The sequence below is a fragment of the Oncorhynchus keta genome, chromosome 19, assembly GCF_023373465.1.
Source record: "Oncorhynchus keta strain PuntledgeMale-10-30-2019 chromosome 19, Oket_V2, whole genome shotgun sequence".
NCBI classification, from domain to species: Eukaryota; Metazoa; Chordata; class Actinopteri; order Salmoniformes; family Salmonidae; genus Oncorhynchus; species Oncorhynchus keta.
This window is the reverse complement of record NC_068439.1, coordinates 32,862,664-32,880,589: the sequence shown is the minus strand read 5'-3', so window position 1 is coordinate 32,880,589 and position 17,926 is coordinate 32,862,664. Positions and strand designations below refer to the sequence as shown.

At 40.2% G+C, this 17,926-nt stretch overlaps 2 protein-coding genes across 2 annotated transcripts in view; both read left to right on the top strand.

Annotated features, from left to right (window-relative positions):
* LOC118398080 (thrombospondin-3b) overlaps positions 1-3,200 on the top strand; it is a 33,090-nt gene extending 29,890 nt beyond the window's left edge. The window contains exon 23 of the mRNA XM_035793082.2: positions 66-3,200. Coding sequence (XP_035648975.1) covers positions 66-121 — 56 coding nt within the window. The 3' untranslated portion in view covers positions 122-3,200. The remainder of the gene's footprint in view (positions 1-65) is intronic.
* An 8,552-nt stretch (positions 3,201-11,752) lies between these two features.
* On the top strand, positions 11,753-16,989 carry LOC118398079 (thioredoxin-interacting protein-like). The gene is made up of 6 exons (XM_035793081.2): positions 11,753-12,274; positions 12,846-12,921; positions 13,027-13,174; positions 14,994-15,353; positions 15,646-15,948; positions 16,065-16,989. The coding sequence occupies exons 1-6, from the start codon at positions 12,019-12,021 to the stop codon at positions 16,110-16,112; spliced, it is 1,191 nt and encodes a 396-aa protein (XP_035648974.1). The 5' UTR covers positions 11,753-12,018; the 3' UTR covers positions 16,113-16,989.
* The last annotated feature ends 937 nt before the right edge of the window (positions 16,990-17,926 follow it).

Here is a 17,926-nt window from a genome sequence, read left to right as displayed (position 1 = left end):
TGAATTAATTCAATTGAAATTGTTATGGCTTCCTGGTTATAATCTTTATTTATTTTTCCCATCAGATACTGTACCAGAGGACTATGAGTTCTACCGCAAGCAGATCCACATCAGGGTGTGACTTTAAGCCTAGCACAGCATCTGTGCAGATACATTCCATCACCTGTGCCTTAGCTCTATCCTGTGTGTCTGTGTGTGCGCATATACATGCATACTTTTGTGTTTTTAAGGTACATTTACTTTACAGTGGTGCTCTTTCTGTCTTTAACTCCACAGCAACCTTACACCTGACTACAGGTTGGCCAAGTCAAGAGCTAAAGATTGATTGACAAAACAATAGTTTTTATTATTATTATATAAAATGACAAAAGAATAGCTTTTATTATTATTATATAAAATGAAGAATGAAAGCTATACTGAACAAAAATGTTAAAGCAAAATGCAACCATTTGAAAGATTTTACTTAGTTACAGTTCATAGAAGGAAATAAGTCCATTTAAATATATAAATTAGGCCCTAATTTATGGATTTCACATTACTGGGCAATGAGCGCAGCCTGGCCCAGCCAATCAGAATGAGTTTTTCCCAACAAAAAGGCTTTATCACTGGACAGAAATACTCTTCATCTCCTCAGACGATCCTGCAGGTGAAGAAGCCAGATGTAGACATCTTGGGCTGGCATGGTTACACGTGATCTGCGGTTGTGAGGCTGGTTGGACGTACTGCCAAATTCTCTAAAATTATGTTGGAGACGGTTTATAGTAGAGAAATTAACATTACATTCTCTGGGTAAAGCTCGGTTGAACATTTCTGCAGTCAGCATGCCAATTGCACACTCCCTCAACTTGAGACATCTGTGGCATTGTATTGTATGACAAAACAGAACATTTTTGAGTGGCCTTTTATTGTCCCCAAAACAAGGTGCACCTGTGTAATGAGCATGCTGTTTAATCAGCTTCTTAATATGCCACACCTATCAAGTGGATTAATTATATTGACAAAGGAGAAATGCTCACTAAAAGGGATGTAAACAAATTTGTGCACAATTTGAGAGAAATAAGCTTTTTGTGCATATGGAACATTTCTGGGATCTTTCTCATGAAACATGGGACCAACACTATACATTTACATTTTTGTTCAGTATACTTTTAAGAAATCAAGATTGTGAAATCCCAAGGTACAGGACTACACTGAGTGTACAAAACATTAGGAACACCTTCCTAATATTGAATCAGAAGAGCCTCAAGTCGTCGGGGCATGGACTCTACAAAGTATCGAAAGGGATGTGGCCCATGTTGACTCCAATGCTTCCCACAGTTGTGTCAAGTTGGCTGGATGCCCTTTGGATGGTGGACCTTACTTGATACACACGGAAACTGTTGAACGTGGAAATACCCTGCAGCGTTGCAGATCTTGATTAATTGGCTACATTTACACAGGCAGCCTAATTCTGAGCTTTTTTTTTCACTAATTGGTATTTTGAGTGAATAAGCAAGCTGAGTTCGGTCCTCGGAAACAAGACACGCTGCTTAACACACTGCTCGCTTAACCCAGAAGTCGGAGAAAACAGGTCATGGCTAGAAGGCATCCAGCTTTGGTCAAATTAACGTCAGATTTGACTGTTTGTAGAAAGTTAGAAGAACTTATGCAACAGGTTAGGATAATTAAAGTAGAAGGTTGGGAGAATTAGGTTAAGTTTAGGAATAGGGTTAAGGTTAGTTAAAATGCCAACTTTTGATCAAAGCTGGAATCCTTCAACACATTGGTAAGGTTGACTTCCGGGGTTAAGCGAGCAGTGTGTTAAGAAGCTTAAGAAGCAGCACGGCTTGGCAGGTCACGTTTCAGAGGATGCGTGTCTCAAACTTCGCCTCGTTGCAGGGATGAGACAAGGTTGTAACTACCAATTGGATATCATGAAAATGGGGGCAAAAAAATAAGATGCATTGTGATCTGAATGTGATCAGATCCTCCTGCCCGTCTTCGGAGGTAGTCAGGCACGCATTGTGTCTGGATATCTTACAAGTGTAGACGGCTCTGGACAGTGAATCCATTTAAATAATTATTCTGCCCTCTAAAATAATTTACAACTGGCACCACTGACTTAATGTATCAGCAGGCATGTGCGTCTTACAGGAGGGCCGGGGAATCTGGTCACAATGCATACAGTGCATGGATAAAATACATTTTAACACCATGTGTAGACAAGTCTGAAAATGTGGGCACAAAAAGAATGAGGACAAGATCAGGACACAGGATTAATGTTATAACCAGGAGTGTATTCATTACGCAGACTCTGTTGCAAAACATTTCGTCTGTTGCAACTGAAACCATTTACTCCAAACAGAAAACATTTTGAGATGAAAACGAGAATTTCTATTGAAAAAAATCAGATAGCTCCCTCTCCGTTTTTCTTTTCAACCTAGCAACAGGTAGGGCTCAAAACAGGCTCTGCCCCACCTGCCCTGAATGACGACTGGCCTCTGGAATCAACAGAGCTGGCTTTGCCCATTCAGCTAGAAGTAGCTTTGCAGCATATTTTTAGTTGGCAACTAGCACAAATGTCATGTAGCTAAGTATCTCAATAGTCTTTTCTTAAACCCTTTGATGACCACACTAAACTTATGCTAGACGACGCACACTACTTCAACCCAACGGGCCAGTAACGTTAACCAGAAAGGTTGCGAGATCGAATCACCAAGCTGACAAGGTAAACGTCTGTCGTTCTGCCCCTGAACAACGCAATTAACCCACTGTTCCTAGGTCGCCATTGTAAATACGAATCTTAACTGACTTGCCTAGTAAAATTTTAAAAAGTCCGCGGTGTAAAATAGAAATATCACTTGTTATAATTCACAGTTGAATTACCTCCAAAAACAATGCAACCATCATTGATGTTGATGCTATCCATCTGGTCAGTCAGTCTGGCTGAAATCGCTCACTAAAAATCTATTTTAATGCAGCTTTATATTCACAATTGGGAAAATGCAAGGTATGTTTGGAAATGTTTTGTTTTGGTCTCGAGCGTGCTTCATTCTCCCAGGGAACAGCCGCGGGCGTGGATAAAAAGACGCTGCAGGCGTTTACATAGACAATAACTATAGCAGCACACGTTGACCTCTAGATGGAGCAATGTGATCACAGTTTTAGTGGTGACAGGGGAAACATTAACTTTCTCTGCACTTCTGATTCACGCTCCAGACATTCAAATTCATGACATCCAATCTAATGTCTCCGGAAAAAAGGGTAACACTTGAAGTCTTGATAACTTTGCAGCATTTAAATAAAGTCACCGAAAAAAAGTAAGGAATGTAGGTAAACGCCCAGGTATACGTTTTATAACTTAAGAATCTATAACTATTTGGAACTCTGTAATATGGCTCATATTCAGTCATAGGTCAAATTTACAGTATGAGTATTACCTATGAAGCCAGCGTTTAAACATTGACATTGCTTGAGTCAGTTGTTTTCCTGCTTCCAAGAAAGCACCTGGCATACTCATAAACATCCGCTGCAAAAGCAACAGCAGTCGACCTCTCTTCAAACTTTATTCATACATTATGTAATTGGCACAAAGCCAGCTGTCGTTTTGTAATGGATATTACAAGCAATTTCAGGAATGAGCTATGTGTGTGACCCATTATTCTGAGATTGTTTACCAAATTTGTCTTCAACCCCAAATTAGTTTGTCTCATGTTTGGTAGTTTACGGAATATTTTATTCATGCTATGGTTTCTCACTAGAGGGCGCTTTTCTCATTGCAAAACAGCAATATCACCCACGCGAAGCTACAGAGTAACAGTTTGGATTAGAATTCCATTACATTTCCGTTTCCATATCCTGGTGCATGTCTCATACTGTATGAATTGATGAAGGATATTAGTAACACTTTTCTTAAAGCCGAATGGTATAATGCTTTATTAAATCAAATTGTATTTGTCACATGAGCCGAATCCAACAGGTGTAGTAGACCTTACAGTGAAATACTTATTTACAAGCCCTTAACCATCGATGCAGTTTTAAGAAAAAGAAGTGCTAAGTATAGATAAGAAACAATTAAAATAACAAATAGTTAAAGAGCAGCAGTAAAATAACAGAGTCAATGTAGAGGCAGGGTATCCTAGTGATTAGAGCATTGGACTAGCAACTGGAAGATTGCAAGTTCAAAAACCCGAGATGACAAGGTACAAATATGCCGTTCTGCCCCTGAACAGGCAGTTAACCTAACCCACTGTTCCTAGGCCGTCATTGAAAATAAGAATTTGTTCTTAACTGATTTGCCTAGCTAAATAAAGGTAAAATAAAAATGTACGGGCCGGGCCACAGGTTAGAAAATGTAATTGAGGTAATATGTTAATGTACATAGAGTTAAAGTGACTATGCATAGATAATAAACAGGGTTTACCAGCAGAAATAGTCTGGGGAGCCGTTTCATTAGCTGGATTATTTCCTTTTCAAACAACCGAAAGTAAGCAGTTGTAATCTGAATAAATGGTAAAGGCCATTCTTGAACATGGAGTGAGACATTCCTACCAATTTACTAGAGAACCAGTTTGGATTTAAGTATAACTTCTGTATGACTATAGGCTAATGCTTTAATATTTAATAATTTCTGCCCTACAAAATCATATTCGTTATATAAATAGGCCCTTTTAATTTTGTCGGGCTTGCCATTCCAAATAAAATGTAAACATTTTTGTTCATATAATTTAAAAAGTAGTTCACTAGGTGTAGGCAAAACGATAAGCAAATAGGTAAACTGTGATATGACTAAAGAGTTCATCGGGTGATTTTTCCACAAATAGGCTGGTATTTTCCTTTCCATGGTAGCAAGATCTTTCTATAAAAATGTATTGGAGTGAGATTATTTCTTTCTTTTGGGATTTGTATTCTGAGTATGTCCACATCCCCGTCAGACCATTTTATTGGTAAACTACACGGTAATGTACACATTAGCATTTTTTTTAACGTAATATAAGGTTAGCAAAAGTATCTAGATCCTCTATGAGGCCGTGGAGGGATTCTAATTGTGGTTTTAAAAGAAAACATGATTCATCAGCGTACAATGACACCTTTTGTTCTTTCTAATCCCTTAATATTATTGTTGGATCTAATCTTAACAGCTAACATTTTGATGACAATAATATATAGATATGCCGATAGTGGACAACCTTGTTTTACTCCTCGAGACAGTTTAAAATGTTCTGAGATGTGGCCAATATTTACTTTTTTACACCTGGTTACTATATATAACTTTAACCCATTTTATAAGAGATTCCCCAAAATTGAAATATTCTAGGCATTTTTATATAAACTCCAAATGTACTTTATCAAAAGCCTTTTCAAAATCAGCTATGAAAACCAGGCCTGATGTTCCCGATATTTCATAGTATTCTATTGTTTCCAGTACTTGTCTTATATTATCTCCAATGTATCGTCCATGTAAAAAAAACTGTCTGATTAGGATGAATAATATCTGACAATACTTTTTAAATTCTATGCGCCAAGCATTTAGCTAGGGATTTTGCATCACAACACTGAAGTGTAAGAGGCCTCCATTTTTTTAAATGGACTGGATCTTTATATATACCACTTGGGTCCTGTTTCAGTAATAATGAAATTAGAACTTCTTGTTGCGTGTCCGATAATCTACCATTTATATAGAAGTGCTTAAAACATGCTAATAATGGTCCTCTGAGTATATCAAAACAAGTTTGGTATACTTCCACTGGTATGCCATCCAGCCCTGGAGTGTTCCCCAGCCTTAAAGGCTTTAATTGCATCAAGAAGTTCCTCCTCTGTAATATGGCCTTAACATGAGTCTTTCTGTTCAGATGTTAATTTTACATTATTACTCGGACAAAAATCCATACAATTAGCTTTGGTTAGTGGAGATGGAGGAGACTGAAATTAAAATATAATTTGGTGAATCATGCGTGACTCCATCATTTGTAACAAGTTTCAATACATTATTTTTGGTAGCATTTCTATATTGAAGATTGAAAAAGAAGTTGGTTCATTTTTCCCCATATTCCATCCAGTTTGCTTTATTTCTTTAATATATTACACTGGATCTTTCTTGATTAAGGCCATCCATTTCTTTTTGATTTTCCTATAACTTATTCTCTGCCTCTATGGTACACTTTTTATTGCTATCTGACTGCACTGTTAGCCCTTCAATTTCCTTTGTTAATATGGACTCTTTTGATCTAAATTGTGTTTGTTTTATAGATGAGTACTGAATTGCATGGCCTCTAAAGGCACATTTAAAAGTGTCCCATACAATAAGGGGATCTGCAGTACCTATGTTATGTCTGAAAAGGTCTGTTATAAATTCTTCTGTCCTAGTTATAAACAATTTATCATCTAGTAGGCTTTGATTAAATTTCCAATATCCTTGCCCACGTGGACATTCTGTAAGAGTAATATATATGCCAATTATGTGATGATCCGACCACATTCTGTCCCCTATCAACACTTTTTTGGAGCCAGAGAGAATGACATAAGAAAGTAATCAAGACAACTAGCTTGATTAAGCTTCCGCCATGTATATCTCACTAGGTCAGGGTATTTAAGCCTCCATATATCCACTAATTCCAATATATCCATGACATTCATGATTTCCTTAAGTGCCTGAGGGTGATAGTTTGTAGTGCGATTTCCTTTACGGTCCATAGAGGTATTTAAGACCGTATTAAAATCTCCCACCATAATAATAGAGTCTAGTGTTGCTTATAGAGTTGATCAATTCTTATATATATTTTCTAAGAAGCTTGGATCATCATTATTGGACCGTATAGGTTAATAAGCCATATCTGTTTATTGTCCAATAACATATTTAAAATAATCCATCTACCTTGATGATCTGTTTTGACAATTTGCACAATTGGATCAAAATGACTGTTAATTAATTCCAATTTCTTTGAATTTCTTTGCCCATGGGAGAAATATATTTCGTCCCCCCATTCCTTTTTCCACAAAACATAATCTAAAATTGTTGAATGAGTTTCCTGTAAACAATATAAATTATATCCCTTCTCTTTTAGCCAGGTAAATGATAATATTTTGTTATTATCTGCTAAGCCATTACAATCATTTCCATAATGAGACACAACTTTAAATTCTATTTATCAAAATATATGTTTGTAAACATACCATTCAAAAGTAACATCATTATTGAGTGTCTATATAGCTGTACCATGATATTTGCATTGCTACTAAGTAAACCTCCAATTGGTCCCCACTATTCCACCCACTTAAAGCCCTCCTCATCCCGAGCTGGGTTGTCATCCCAATGCCCGGCAGACCACCCCCGACCCCCCCGGATCCCATAGCCCTGAATAGACTGGGATCCATCCTTCGAAAAGAGCACACAGTGCCACTCACAGAACAGAAGTACATCAATTGCCAAATGCATTTCCATCGCCCTCACCTCGATTTGTATTATATATGTGTTTACGGACATATTCAATCAATCCCTATACCAGTCTGCTGTTCCCACATGCTTCAAGAGGGCCACCATTGTTCCTGTTCCCAAGAAAGCCAAGGTAACTGAGCTAAACGACTACCGCCCCGTAGCACTCACTTCCGTCATCATGAAGTGCTTTGAGAGACTAGTCAAGGACTATATCACCTCCACCCTACCTGACACCCTAGACCCACTCCAATTTGCTTACCGCCCAAATAGGTCCACAGACGATGCAATCTCAACCACACTGCACACTGCCCTAACCCATCTGGACAAGAGGAATACCTATGTGAGAATGCTGTTCATCGACTACAGCTCGGCATTCAACACCATAGTACCCTCCAAGCTCGAGACCCTGGGTCTCGACCCCACCCTGTGCAACTGGGTACTGGACTTCCTGACGGGCCGCCCCCAGGTGGTGAGGGTAGGCAACAACATCTCCTCCCCGCTGATCCTCAACACGGGGGCCCCACAAGGGTGCGTTCTGAGCCCTCTCCTGTACTCCCTGTTCACCCACGACTGCGTGGCCACGCACGCTCCAACTCAATCATCAAGTTTACGGACGACACAACAGTGGTAGGCTTGATTACCAACAACGACGAGACGGCCTACAGGGAGGAGGTGAGGGCCCTCGGAGTGTGGTGTCAGGAAAATAACCTCACACTCAACGTCAACAAAACTAAGGAGATGATTGTGGACTTCAGGAAACAGCAGAGGGAACACCCCCTATCCACATCGATGGAACAGTAGTGGAGAGGGTAGCAAGTTTTAAGTTCCTCGGCATACACATCACAGACAAACTGAATTGGTCCACTCACACAGACAGCATCGTGAAGAAGGCGCAGCAGCGCCTCTTCAACCTCAGGAGGCTGAAGAAATTTGGCTTGTCACCAAAAGCACTCACAAACTTCTACAGATGCACAATCGAGAGCATCCTGGCGGGCTGTATCACCGCCTGGTACGGCAACTGCTCCGCCCTCAACCGTAAGGCTCTCCAGAGGGTAGTGAGGTCTGCACAACGCATCACCGGGGCAAACTACCTGCCCTCCAGGACACCTACACCACCCGATGTTACAGGAAGGCCATAAAGATCATCAAGGACAACAACCACCCGAGCCACTGCCTGTTCACCCCGCTATCATCCAGAAGGCGAGGTCAGTACAGGTGCATCAAAGCTGGGACCGAGAGACTGAAAAACAGCTTCTATCTCAAGGCCATCAGACTGTTAAACAGCCACCACTAACATTGAGTGGCTGCTGCCAACACACTGACACTGACTCAACTCCAGCCACTTTAATAATGGGAATTGATGGGAAATTATGTAAATATATCACTAGCCACTTTAAACAATGCTACCTTATATAATGTTACTTACCCTACATTATTCATCTCATATGCATACGTATATACTGTACTCTATATCATCGACTGCATCCTTATGTAATACATGTATCACTAGCCACTTTAACTATGCCACTTTGTTTACATACTCATCTCATATGTATATACTGTACTCGATACCATCTACTGTATCTTGCCTATGCTGCTCTGTACCATCACTCATTCATATATCCTTATGTACATATTCTTTATCCCCTTACACTGTGTATAAGACAGTCGTTTTGGAATTGTTAGTTAGATTACTTGTTGGTTATTACTGCATTGTCGGAACTAGAAGCACAAGCATTTCGCTACACTCGCATTAACATCTGCTAACCATGTGTATGTGACAAATAAAATTTGATTTCTGATTTCTGATATAGCCATCAATATATATATATATATATATATATATATATATATATATAGAAAAAAATCCTGTTTATCTTATTTTCCATAATTAGCTATTAATATTTGTAGTAATGTAGGCAATTTATGCAAAGGATTTTACCTCTCACCAGTCTCGCTATTACCAAAATGACATTATTGCAAGCCATTATTATATTAGCAAACAATTACTGTGAATCATCCTGTATTATTCCTAACATCTTTTACTCCCTCGCAACAGTTGTGGCATACACACATACACCCACACACTCATACACACTCAACCCCTTTCCCTCACACAACCTTAGAACACCAAAGAACTTGAAACTCTCAACCTGCTCCACTACAGTCCCGTCATTAAGAATGGGGGCGTGCTCGTTCCGCCCACAATCATCTCCTTTTGTCTTTATCACGTTGAGAGAGAGGTTGTTATATATAACTTTTTATAAGCATGTATGAGCCTTCATGATGTGTTATAAGGGTTATATAATATGTCTCTATATGTATAATTTTTTGAACTGACTCAAAATGGCTGATATTTAGTTAGGATCATTACTTATGGGATAATGATAAGACATAGGATCTACATGCTAAAAATATGAGTTGTTGAGAAAGCTTTCCTGTGACCCAAGGTTGCAGGCTCTTCAGTCCTTGTCATGGTTGAAAAGAACCCAAAGCAATTAAGCGTGTGTGTGTGTGCATGCATGCGTGCGTGCTCCTGCATGCATGCATGTAGGCCTATGCTGAAGGGTCCAGGCCTGTGGGGGACCCATGAGGAAGCAATGATATAGCCTATGATATACACTGAGTATACAATACATTAAGAACATATGTTCTTTCCATGACATAGACTGAATAGGTGAAAGCCATAGACCCTTTTCCAGATGTGTGCGACTCTAGGCGGCGGTAAGAAGGCAATCGCCAACTGCCCTCCTTTCAATATAGCATAGATGTACGTTTTTATTACTTCTCAATAAAATGACTGTTGGGTTATCATACGCTTATAATGATGTTTTTATTATTGCTTGAACAGTCGCTAAGATTATATTTGCTTGTGATCTTTGCATAAATAACTATTTTGGATGCAGCAGTTGTTAGCTAAAATGCTAACGTCATTGATATAGGATAGGCTGTCACGTTAACTACTTTAATACAAAAAGCTAGCCAAAGATACATTTTACTGGTTGAAGTTGAAGTGTTTTTTAAAAGTATAATGCAGTTGATTTGCGATGATGACACAGAAATTCTATTAAGAACGAATTTCATCCCAGTTTTACAAATTATAATCCAAAAGTAGTGTGAAATGCACTCATATATGCAACATGTAAATAGAGGCTTTTTTTGCTGGCGGTCTATAAGAACTCCCCCTTGTTCTGGCACCCGCTATCAATTTGCGTACCGGCTTTTGTCAAGAACTGCAATGGCGCAGTGTTTTCCACGCTAAAGTTTCCTATGTGTATCATGAATGATCCACCACCCAAAGAACATCTAGCAAATATTATACATCTGTGGGAAGCATTGGAATCAACATGGGCCGAAATCTCGGTGGAGTGCTTCGATACCTTTTAGAGTCCATGCCCTGACGAATTCAATACCAATTGATCTCAGTTTGTCAGTCAAGAGTTGCCACTCATGTATGTAATTTGTCTGTTATTAAAAAATATCCAGCTATTCTCTTCTGTCATGTAAATTACGTAGAATTGCATGAAAAAAAAACAAAGCCATGGGGCCAATGATTTCTTAATTACAAGGTCTACAGCCTATGCTGGGAACTATAGAGTCCATATGTTAGTTATCAATATGTCGTTTTGGATGTTGATTTGATAATAGCAGTGGATGTACACTGAACATCACCCCTCATAAGTCTCTTTAAAATGCAGATCTGGCTACTTTTTCTAAATTGGTTTCATGGAATAACAAACCCGAGGAAAATGTATGTAGTTCATTTGGATCATTTTGGGGGATGGTTGTAAATTTATGTTGTGTGCAGTGACATGTCTGACTGTGAACCTAATCACGGTGTGCTTCCTTGAAAGCCTACTGAAGGCATGGCCAAGCCTATGTAGAAATATGACCAAAAGGTTTTACAAAAATATTCCAAAGCAAGCTTGTCCTCAAACAACTGTGTCAAATTGTTTTCCCAACACGACTGACAATAGTTAGAGCCATAACACTCATTTATCCACTACCAGGATGGAAAATGTAAATCGATGGGGCTGTAAAAATATTAAATCACGTTATAGATTTGAGGGCAAATTAATTATATTATTCCTGTCCCGGGCTTGTGAAGTTAATTTCTTTCTCCAGACAAGCGTCTAGTCTAGCCACTCCTCCGCTTCCGTTACAACTGCTGAGCACTCGCGCTCTCTTCTCAGCCACGAGGTGTCCACGCGCAGTTCCCGGGTGGTGATTGGTTAAGGACGACACAAGCATATTTTTCAACCAATGACAGTGATGTGCATGCGCTGAGCCATACTGTGCATTCTGCTTCCACATGCTCAGTTGAGGTGATCACAACCCTGGTGAATCACTGGCTGGTCTCCACATATAAAAGCTGCGCCTTCTTGGTTTGTAAGCTCACACTGTTAACATGAGAGAAGGTAACTTATGAGTTTAGTCGTACGCTATAAAGCAAGCATTTTGCGCTGCATCCCAATCGTAGACCTCTGAACCTCGCCCAATCATATATTGACAGTCTAATTGAACAACAAAACTTGAGTTGGAATAGCTCTGAACTTCTTGTAGTTCAAATCTTCTTCGACTTGGATATCGATTAAATAGCGAACATGGTTGTTATATCAAAGAGAGTGAAGACCTTCGAGGTTATTTTCAGCGATCCTAGCAAGACTTTTTACTGCAGTGGAGACAAAGTAGCCGGGAAGATCCTGGTGGAAGTAGCTGAGGTGACGAGAGTCTCGGCTATGAAAGTGCTCGGAGTTGGATGCGCAAAAGTGGAATATGCCAAAGGAAAGCAGAAATGCCGAGAGGAGAATGAGTACTTGAGATACGAAGAGGTTGTTCAACTTGATGACCAGCCAGCTGGTAAGATCCTCATAAATTTTCCAAGCATTCAACATGATAACTTGTTTTCAAGTGTAGCCATGTGGATGCCCGTTTAGCTGGTGCTGCTGTCGATGATGATTAACTTCCTAGCTAAGGTTAGTGACTCAAATCATTTTCGTGATTATGACATGCATTTCAAATGTCACTGTAAGGGTTGAATTACATATTAATGTCAAATAACGTTATTAGATTTGTTTACCGAACTGTTATTTAGACTGAAAGTGTCCCCTACTTATGAGGAGTCATTGATTTAGAGTTGAATTTCATGGAATGAACCATGCAAAAGATTTTGGCAGCATTAACTGAGCAGTGCATGGTCAGTCGATACAGGGAATCCCCTTATGAGGTGTCAAGCATTTAGTATCTATGTTTCACCGTACTTGGCAGAGTGGCATGGTGGCCTTGGCAAACCCCCCAACACAAGGCTTGGCAGGAAGTTAACATAGCTGATAGTCTAAAGTAAAAATAAAATAAACCAACCTTTTGCCTGATTTAGTGGAATTGGCAAGATAAATCACCTTTATTAAATGGCTTTCTTTTTCATTTTCAGATCATGATGGCTCAGTTATCCTTAGACCTGGCAACAAGTATGAGTACATGTTTGGATTTGAGCTCCCCCAGCAAGGGTATGTCTCTGCATTGGCCTGTATTATTTTATTGTCAATACAATACATCTTCCTCTCTGGGTCTGTGGCTCTGTCTTATCTTTCTTTACCTTTGTTTCCCCAAAGGCAGATTGTGTCTTCCTACAAGGGCAAGTTTGGCTATGTCCAATACTACGTCAAGGCCTTTATGGAGAGACCTGCTCAGCCTGCCCTGGAGTGCAAGAAACACTTTGAGGTGGAGGAGCCCCTGGATGTGAACACACCAGATCTGTTGGTGAGTTCATCTCACTTACCGCAGCCTGAACTGCAAAAGTAGAAATAGCTGAGTTGCACGCTAACTTGCCACTTGGATGTCTGAAAAGAAACTCCTCTGTTAATAGTATTTCTGATACACAACATATGACATTTTGAAAGCATCATTATTGCCTCTTCCCCCCAACATTCAGCTGAAAAGGCAGCACGGGATATTCAAAAATATTTTTTGAAATATTTAACTTTCACACATTAACAAGTCCAATAAAGCAAATTAAAGATAATCATCTTGTTAATCTAACCATCGTATCCGATTTTTAAAATGTTTTACAGCGAAAACACAACATATATTTGTTAGATCACCACCAAATCCAAAAAAACACACAGCCATTTTTCCCAGCCAAAGATGGTCACAAATGCAGAAATAAGAGACAAAATTAATCACTAACCTTTGATAATCTTCATCAGATGACACTCATAGGACATCATGTTACACAATACATTTATGTTTTGTTCGATAATGTGCATATTTATATCCCCAAATCTCGGTTTACATAGGCGCCATGTTCAGAAATGCCTCCAAAATATCCGGAGTAATTACAGAGAGCCACGTCATATAACATAAATACTCATCATAAACTTTGATGAAAGATACATGTTTTACATATGATTAAAGATGCACTTGTTCTTAATGAAACCGCTGTGTCAGATTTTTTAAAAACTTTATGGAAAAAGCATACCATGCAATAATCTGAGACGGCGCTCAGAGGTACACAATATTTCTCTGCCATGTTGGAGTCAACAGAAATATGAAATTACATCATAAATATTCCCTTACCTTTGATGATCTTTCATCAGAATGCAGTGCCAGGAATCCTAGTTCTGCAATAAATTGTTGTTTTGTTCGATAATGTCCATTACTAGTGTCCAATTAGCTACTTTTGCTAGCATGTTTAGTTCACATGTCCAAAAGCTGGCGCCAGTCCAGGCGAACTCGGGACGAAAACTTCAAAGTTGTATTCCAGGTCGAATAAACTGGTCAAATTAAGTAGAGAATCAATCTTCAGAATGTTGTTATCATATATATCCAATAACGTTCCAACCGGAGCATTCGTTTTTGTCTACAGAGTAATGGAACGCATGGCGATATCATGAGAAATGCACCTGACCAGGACCTGGCACTCTGCCAGACCACTGACTCAAATAGCTGCCATCCGGTCCCACATCACACTAGAGGCTTCAGTCAGTAGAACGTGGAAGGCGTAGGAAGTGCGAACAGATCTATATCTTACTGGGATGTGAATAGGCGATGAGTTGAAAATCAACCAGCCCCAGAATTTCCACTTCCTGTTTGGAAGTTCGCCTGCCATATGAGTTCTGTTATACTCACACACATAATTCAAACAGTTTTAGAAACTTCAGTGTTTTCTATCCAATAGTAATAATAATATGTATATATTAGCATCTGGGACAGAGTAGGAGGCAGTTCACTATGGGCATGCAATTCATCCAAAGTGAAAGTGAAAATGCTGCCCCCTATCCCTAAAAAGTTAAGGGTGAGCAGTCTATCGCAGACTTTTCCCTTGCACTATAATTTCAAATGTGGGATTAGTCGGGTCCTGATGTAAAGCTTCAGGTCGGGCAGCTCTGTTATATGCTGCGCATCTGCCTTGTAAAGCATGGACAGATTTGTTCCTAGAAGTCTTCAAATTATTAAGTTAACTTGGCATTTATGTGGACATGAAGGAAGAGCGATATTGAATTGGAGCTCTAAAAACATGGTTAAACATCTGTTCAAGTGCGCCCCTGTGAAACCACTATTTTTCTTGCCCTCTCTTCAGTCTCCTACAGGTGGCATGAAGGAGAAGAAGGTCACCTGCATGTTCATTCCTGATGGCCAGGTATCCCTGAATGCCAAGATTGACCGCAAGGGGTTCTGTGAGGGTGAAGACATCTGCATCTGCGCCAAGTTTGAGAACACCTGCTCACGGATTGTGGTCCCCAAGGCAGCCATCATCTCCAAGCACACCTACCAGGCCAATGGCAGGACCAAGGTCTTCCGGCAGAAGCTGTCCTCTGTGCGCGGCAACCACATCATCTCCGGCATGTGCGACGCCTGGCAGGGAAAGACCATCCGGGTGCCCAAGATCAAGCCCTCTATGCTGGGCTGCAACATCATCCGTGTAGAGTACGCCCTCATGGTGAGCATCTTGATCCCCTCCAACTAGCAAAATAGCAGAGTGCTAATGGCTTTGGTGGTAAGCAGCTGTTTCGAGTAGCAAAGAACTTTCATTGGGGAAATTAAGTGTATTGATCAACCTTCAAACTAACGCATCATAGACATGCTTGTAATACTATGGTCATTACTGTAAATCCGCCAGATCCCTTCAGTTGGATAAGGGGATTAGCCAAGTGACCGCACTAGTTTAGACATGCAGCCTTTTGAAATGGCCACTCGGCAAGTCTGGTTTCTAATGTTATCCCGACCTCCAGATCTACATGCACATCCCAGGCAGCGAAAAGCTGATCCTGGAGCTGCCGCTGGTCATCGGCACAGCCGGCCTGGGAAGCCGCACCAACAGCATGAGCAGCACAGATGGCTCGGTCAGCAACGCCTCAGCCAGCTGGGTGTCCCTGCGCATGCCTTCTGCTCCCCCCAGCTACTGTGACGTCACACGTGACTGCCGCCTGGACCAGCCCCTCACGCCCCTTCTGAATGACTACGATGGTGACGACAGCCCCATCTTCATGCACGCCTCTGCGTTCCAGTTCCCGAACCTGCCTGCCTACTCTGAGGTGAGTGTCTCGAAAATAAATGCAGAGTGATTAAGTGATATCTCCATGATGGCACTAGTTGAAGGGTGATTGAATTGATGAGCAGGTAATCTAACAAAGCGTCTCGTATGTTTCAGGTTGATGAGGAGTTCAGTGGCAACGCTCACATGCTGCAGGTCTGCTGAACTACCTTGTAGCTTCCAGAACTCTGGTCCACTGCATAAGGGCCACTTTCGGCACTTAGCTCAATTGAGTAGAAGAGCCAAACTACTTATGGAGAAGTGTTGGACGGACTTTGAGAAGTGATGTGGCGGATATCGGAGCTGGCCCTGCATCGAGAAAGGAAGAGGATGTGAAGGGCAAGAAGCTGAAGAGTTCTTGTGCCTGCGCTGTCGGCAATCTTTGCTGCGCCATCTAAGCTGATCTTGTTCTGTTGCTGTTCCGGTTTCTGAACGTGCCACTGCAGACCTTGTGGTTTGCGATGTCTTGTCCATTAGTTTCCCACCGGGGCCAATCACACGTTGACAAGTCCCCAACTGATTATGAATAAGCTCTTTGTTTGTTGGGTGTCCGTACTTCATAGTGTGTAGTCAATTCTTATAATTCCTGTATTTCATGAAAATTGGGATTTCATCTGAGCAACCATATTTTGTTTATTTCTAAAATGAAAGTAAGCAAATTTATTATGGAGTTTGTTTTGACAGACTGATGTTAAAAGAATATTTGTTGCTTTTGATAATTGCGACATGTTGAGAGATATATATATTCTCCCAAGACAATCGTGCCGAGTCCACATATTTTTCTGTACCAGTGTTTTTGAAAATGTGCACATGCTATCAGACGTTGATATGTGAATATTATTGTAAACATATTTGGTTTCTCCTAGACAGTGTTGCACTGTGGGATGCCTAAGCAGGCCCTCAACTGAATGACTAAGACTGATCTGTGAGAACACATATGCAATGCATCTTTTATATTTTGTGCAGATCATAAATGAAAAGTTTTTTTTATTTTTTATGAGACCCTATGGGTTAGTATCTATTAATAAAAAGTTGTAATTCATTTGTCTTGTGGTACAAATCTAATGTGCATGACGACAACCTACAATCATTACGGTTTAGCCAAGTGTTAATGGTACCAGGCCACAATTGCTTATAGAGATGATCCCTTTGCTGAAAGGGAATTTTAATTAGAAGCCTAGGGTGGGATTCAATCTGTATTGCAGAAAAATCCTCGTTATAGCTCAATTTTAATGGCAATGTTACAGCATTCGCAGTAAACTCATGTCGGCGCAATGGGATTTTTTTTTTTATGCAGATCTGCGATCTGGATTGAGTTCTGCCCCTAGTATTTACACAATGGTTCTGAAACCTTCGGTTTCACCAAATTCCATTTTATAACAAGTCATACTGACTTTATTTTTATTGAACTTGTAACTACAGCTTCACGACTATTGGAGGTAGCACCTTTTCAGAACTAAAATCGGGTACAATTTTTCAAGAGACCCACAATAACGAGAGCAAATATACTTGAACCGGGATTCAATCTGATTGCGCTTTGCAATGCATGTTTTAAAGGCAACGTTACCCCATTCACAGTAAATGCTGCATGTGGCGCCTCAATCGGAAATGGACAAAAAATGACACATTGTGCAAATCCACAATTGATTGCCCATAAAAACTTCCCCTACCAACTGAACAAGGATAAACACAATTCTTAGGAAACATTCCATGAAATAGGTCAAGACAAACAGAAATACTCACTGTTTACCTAGCTAGAAAAGATTCCTGAAAGGCATTTCAAATGAGAGTGGAGCGAATGCAGGCTTAGTTTAGTTGTGCTATGCATGGTGTATACACTATTGGGTTTGTGACCTCTTGTCTTTTGGGAAGCTTGTACTTTTATCCTTTCAAGTTACCTCCATGTCTAGTGATCCCAATTATGTTTTATAAATAGAGGGAGATTAAAAGAACACCTGTCCCCAGGTTTTTACCATTTC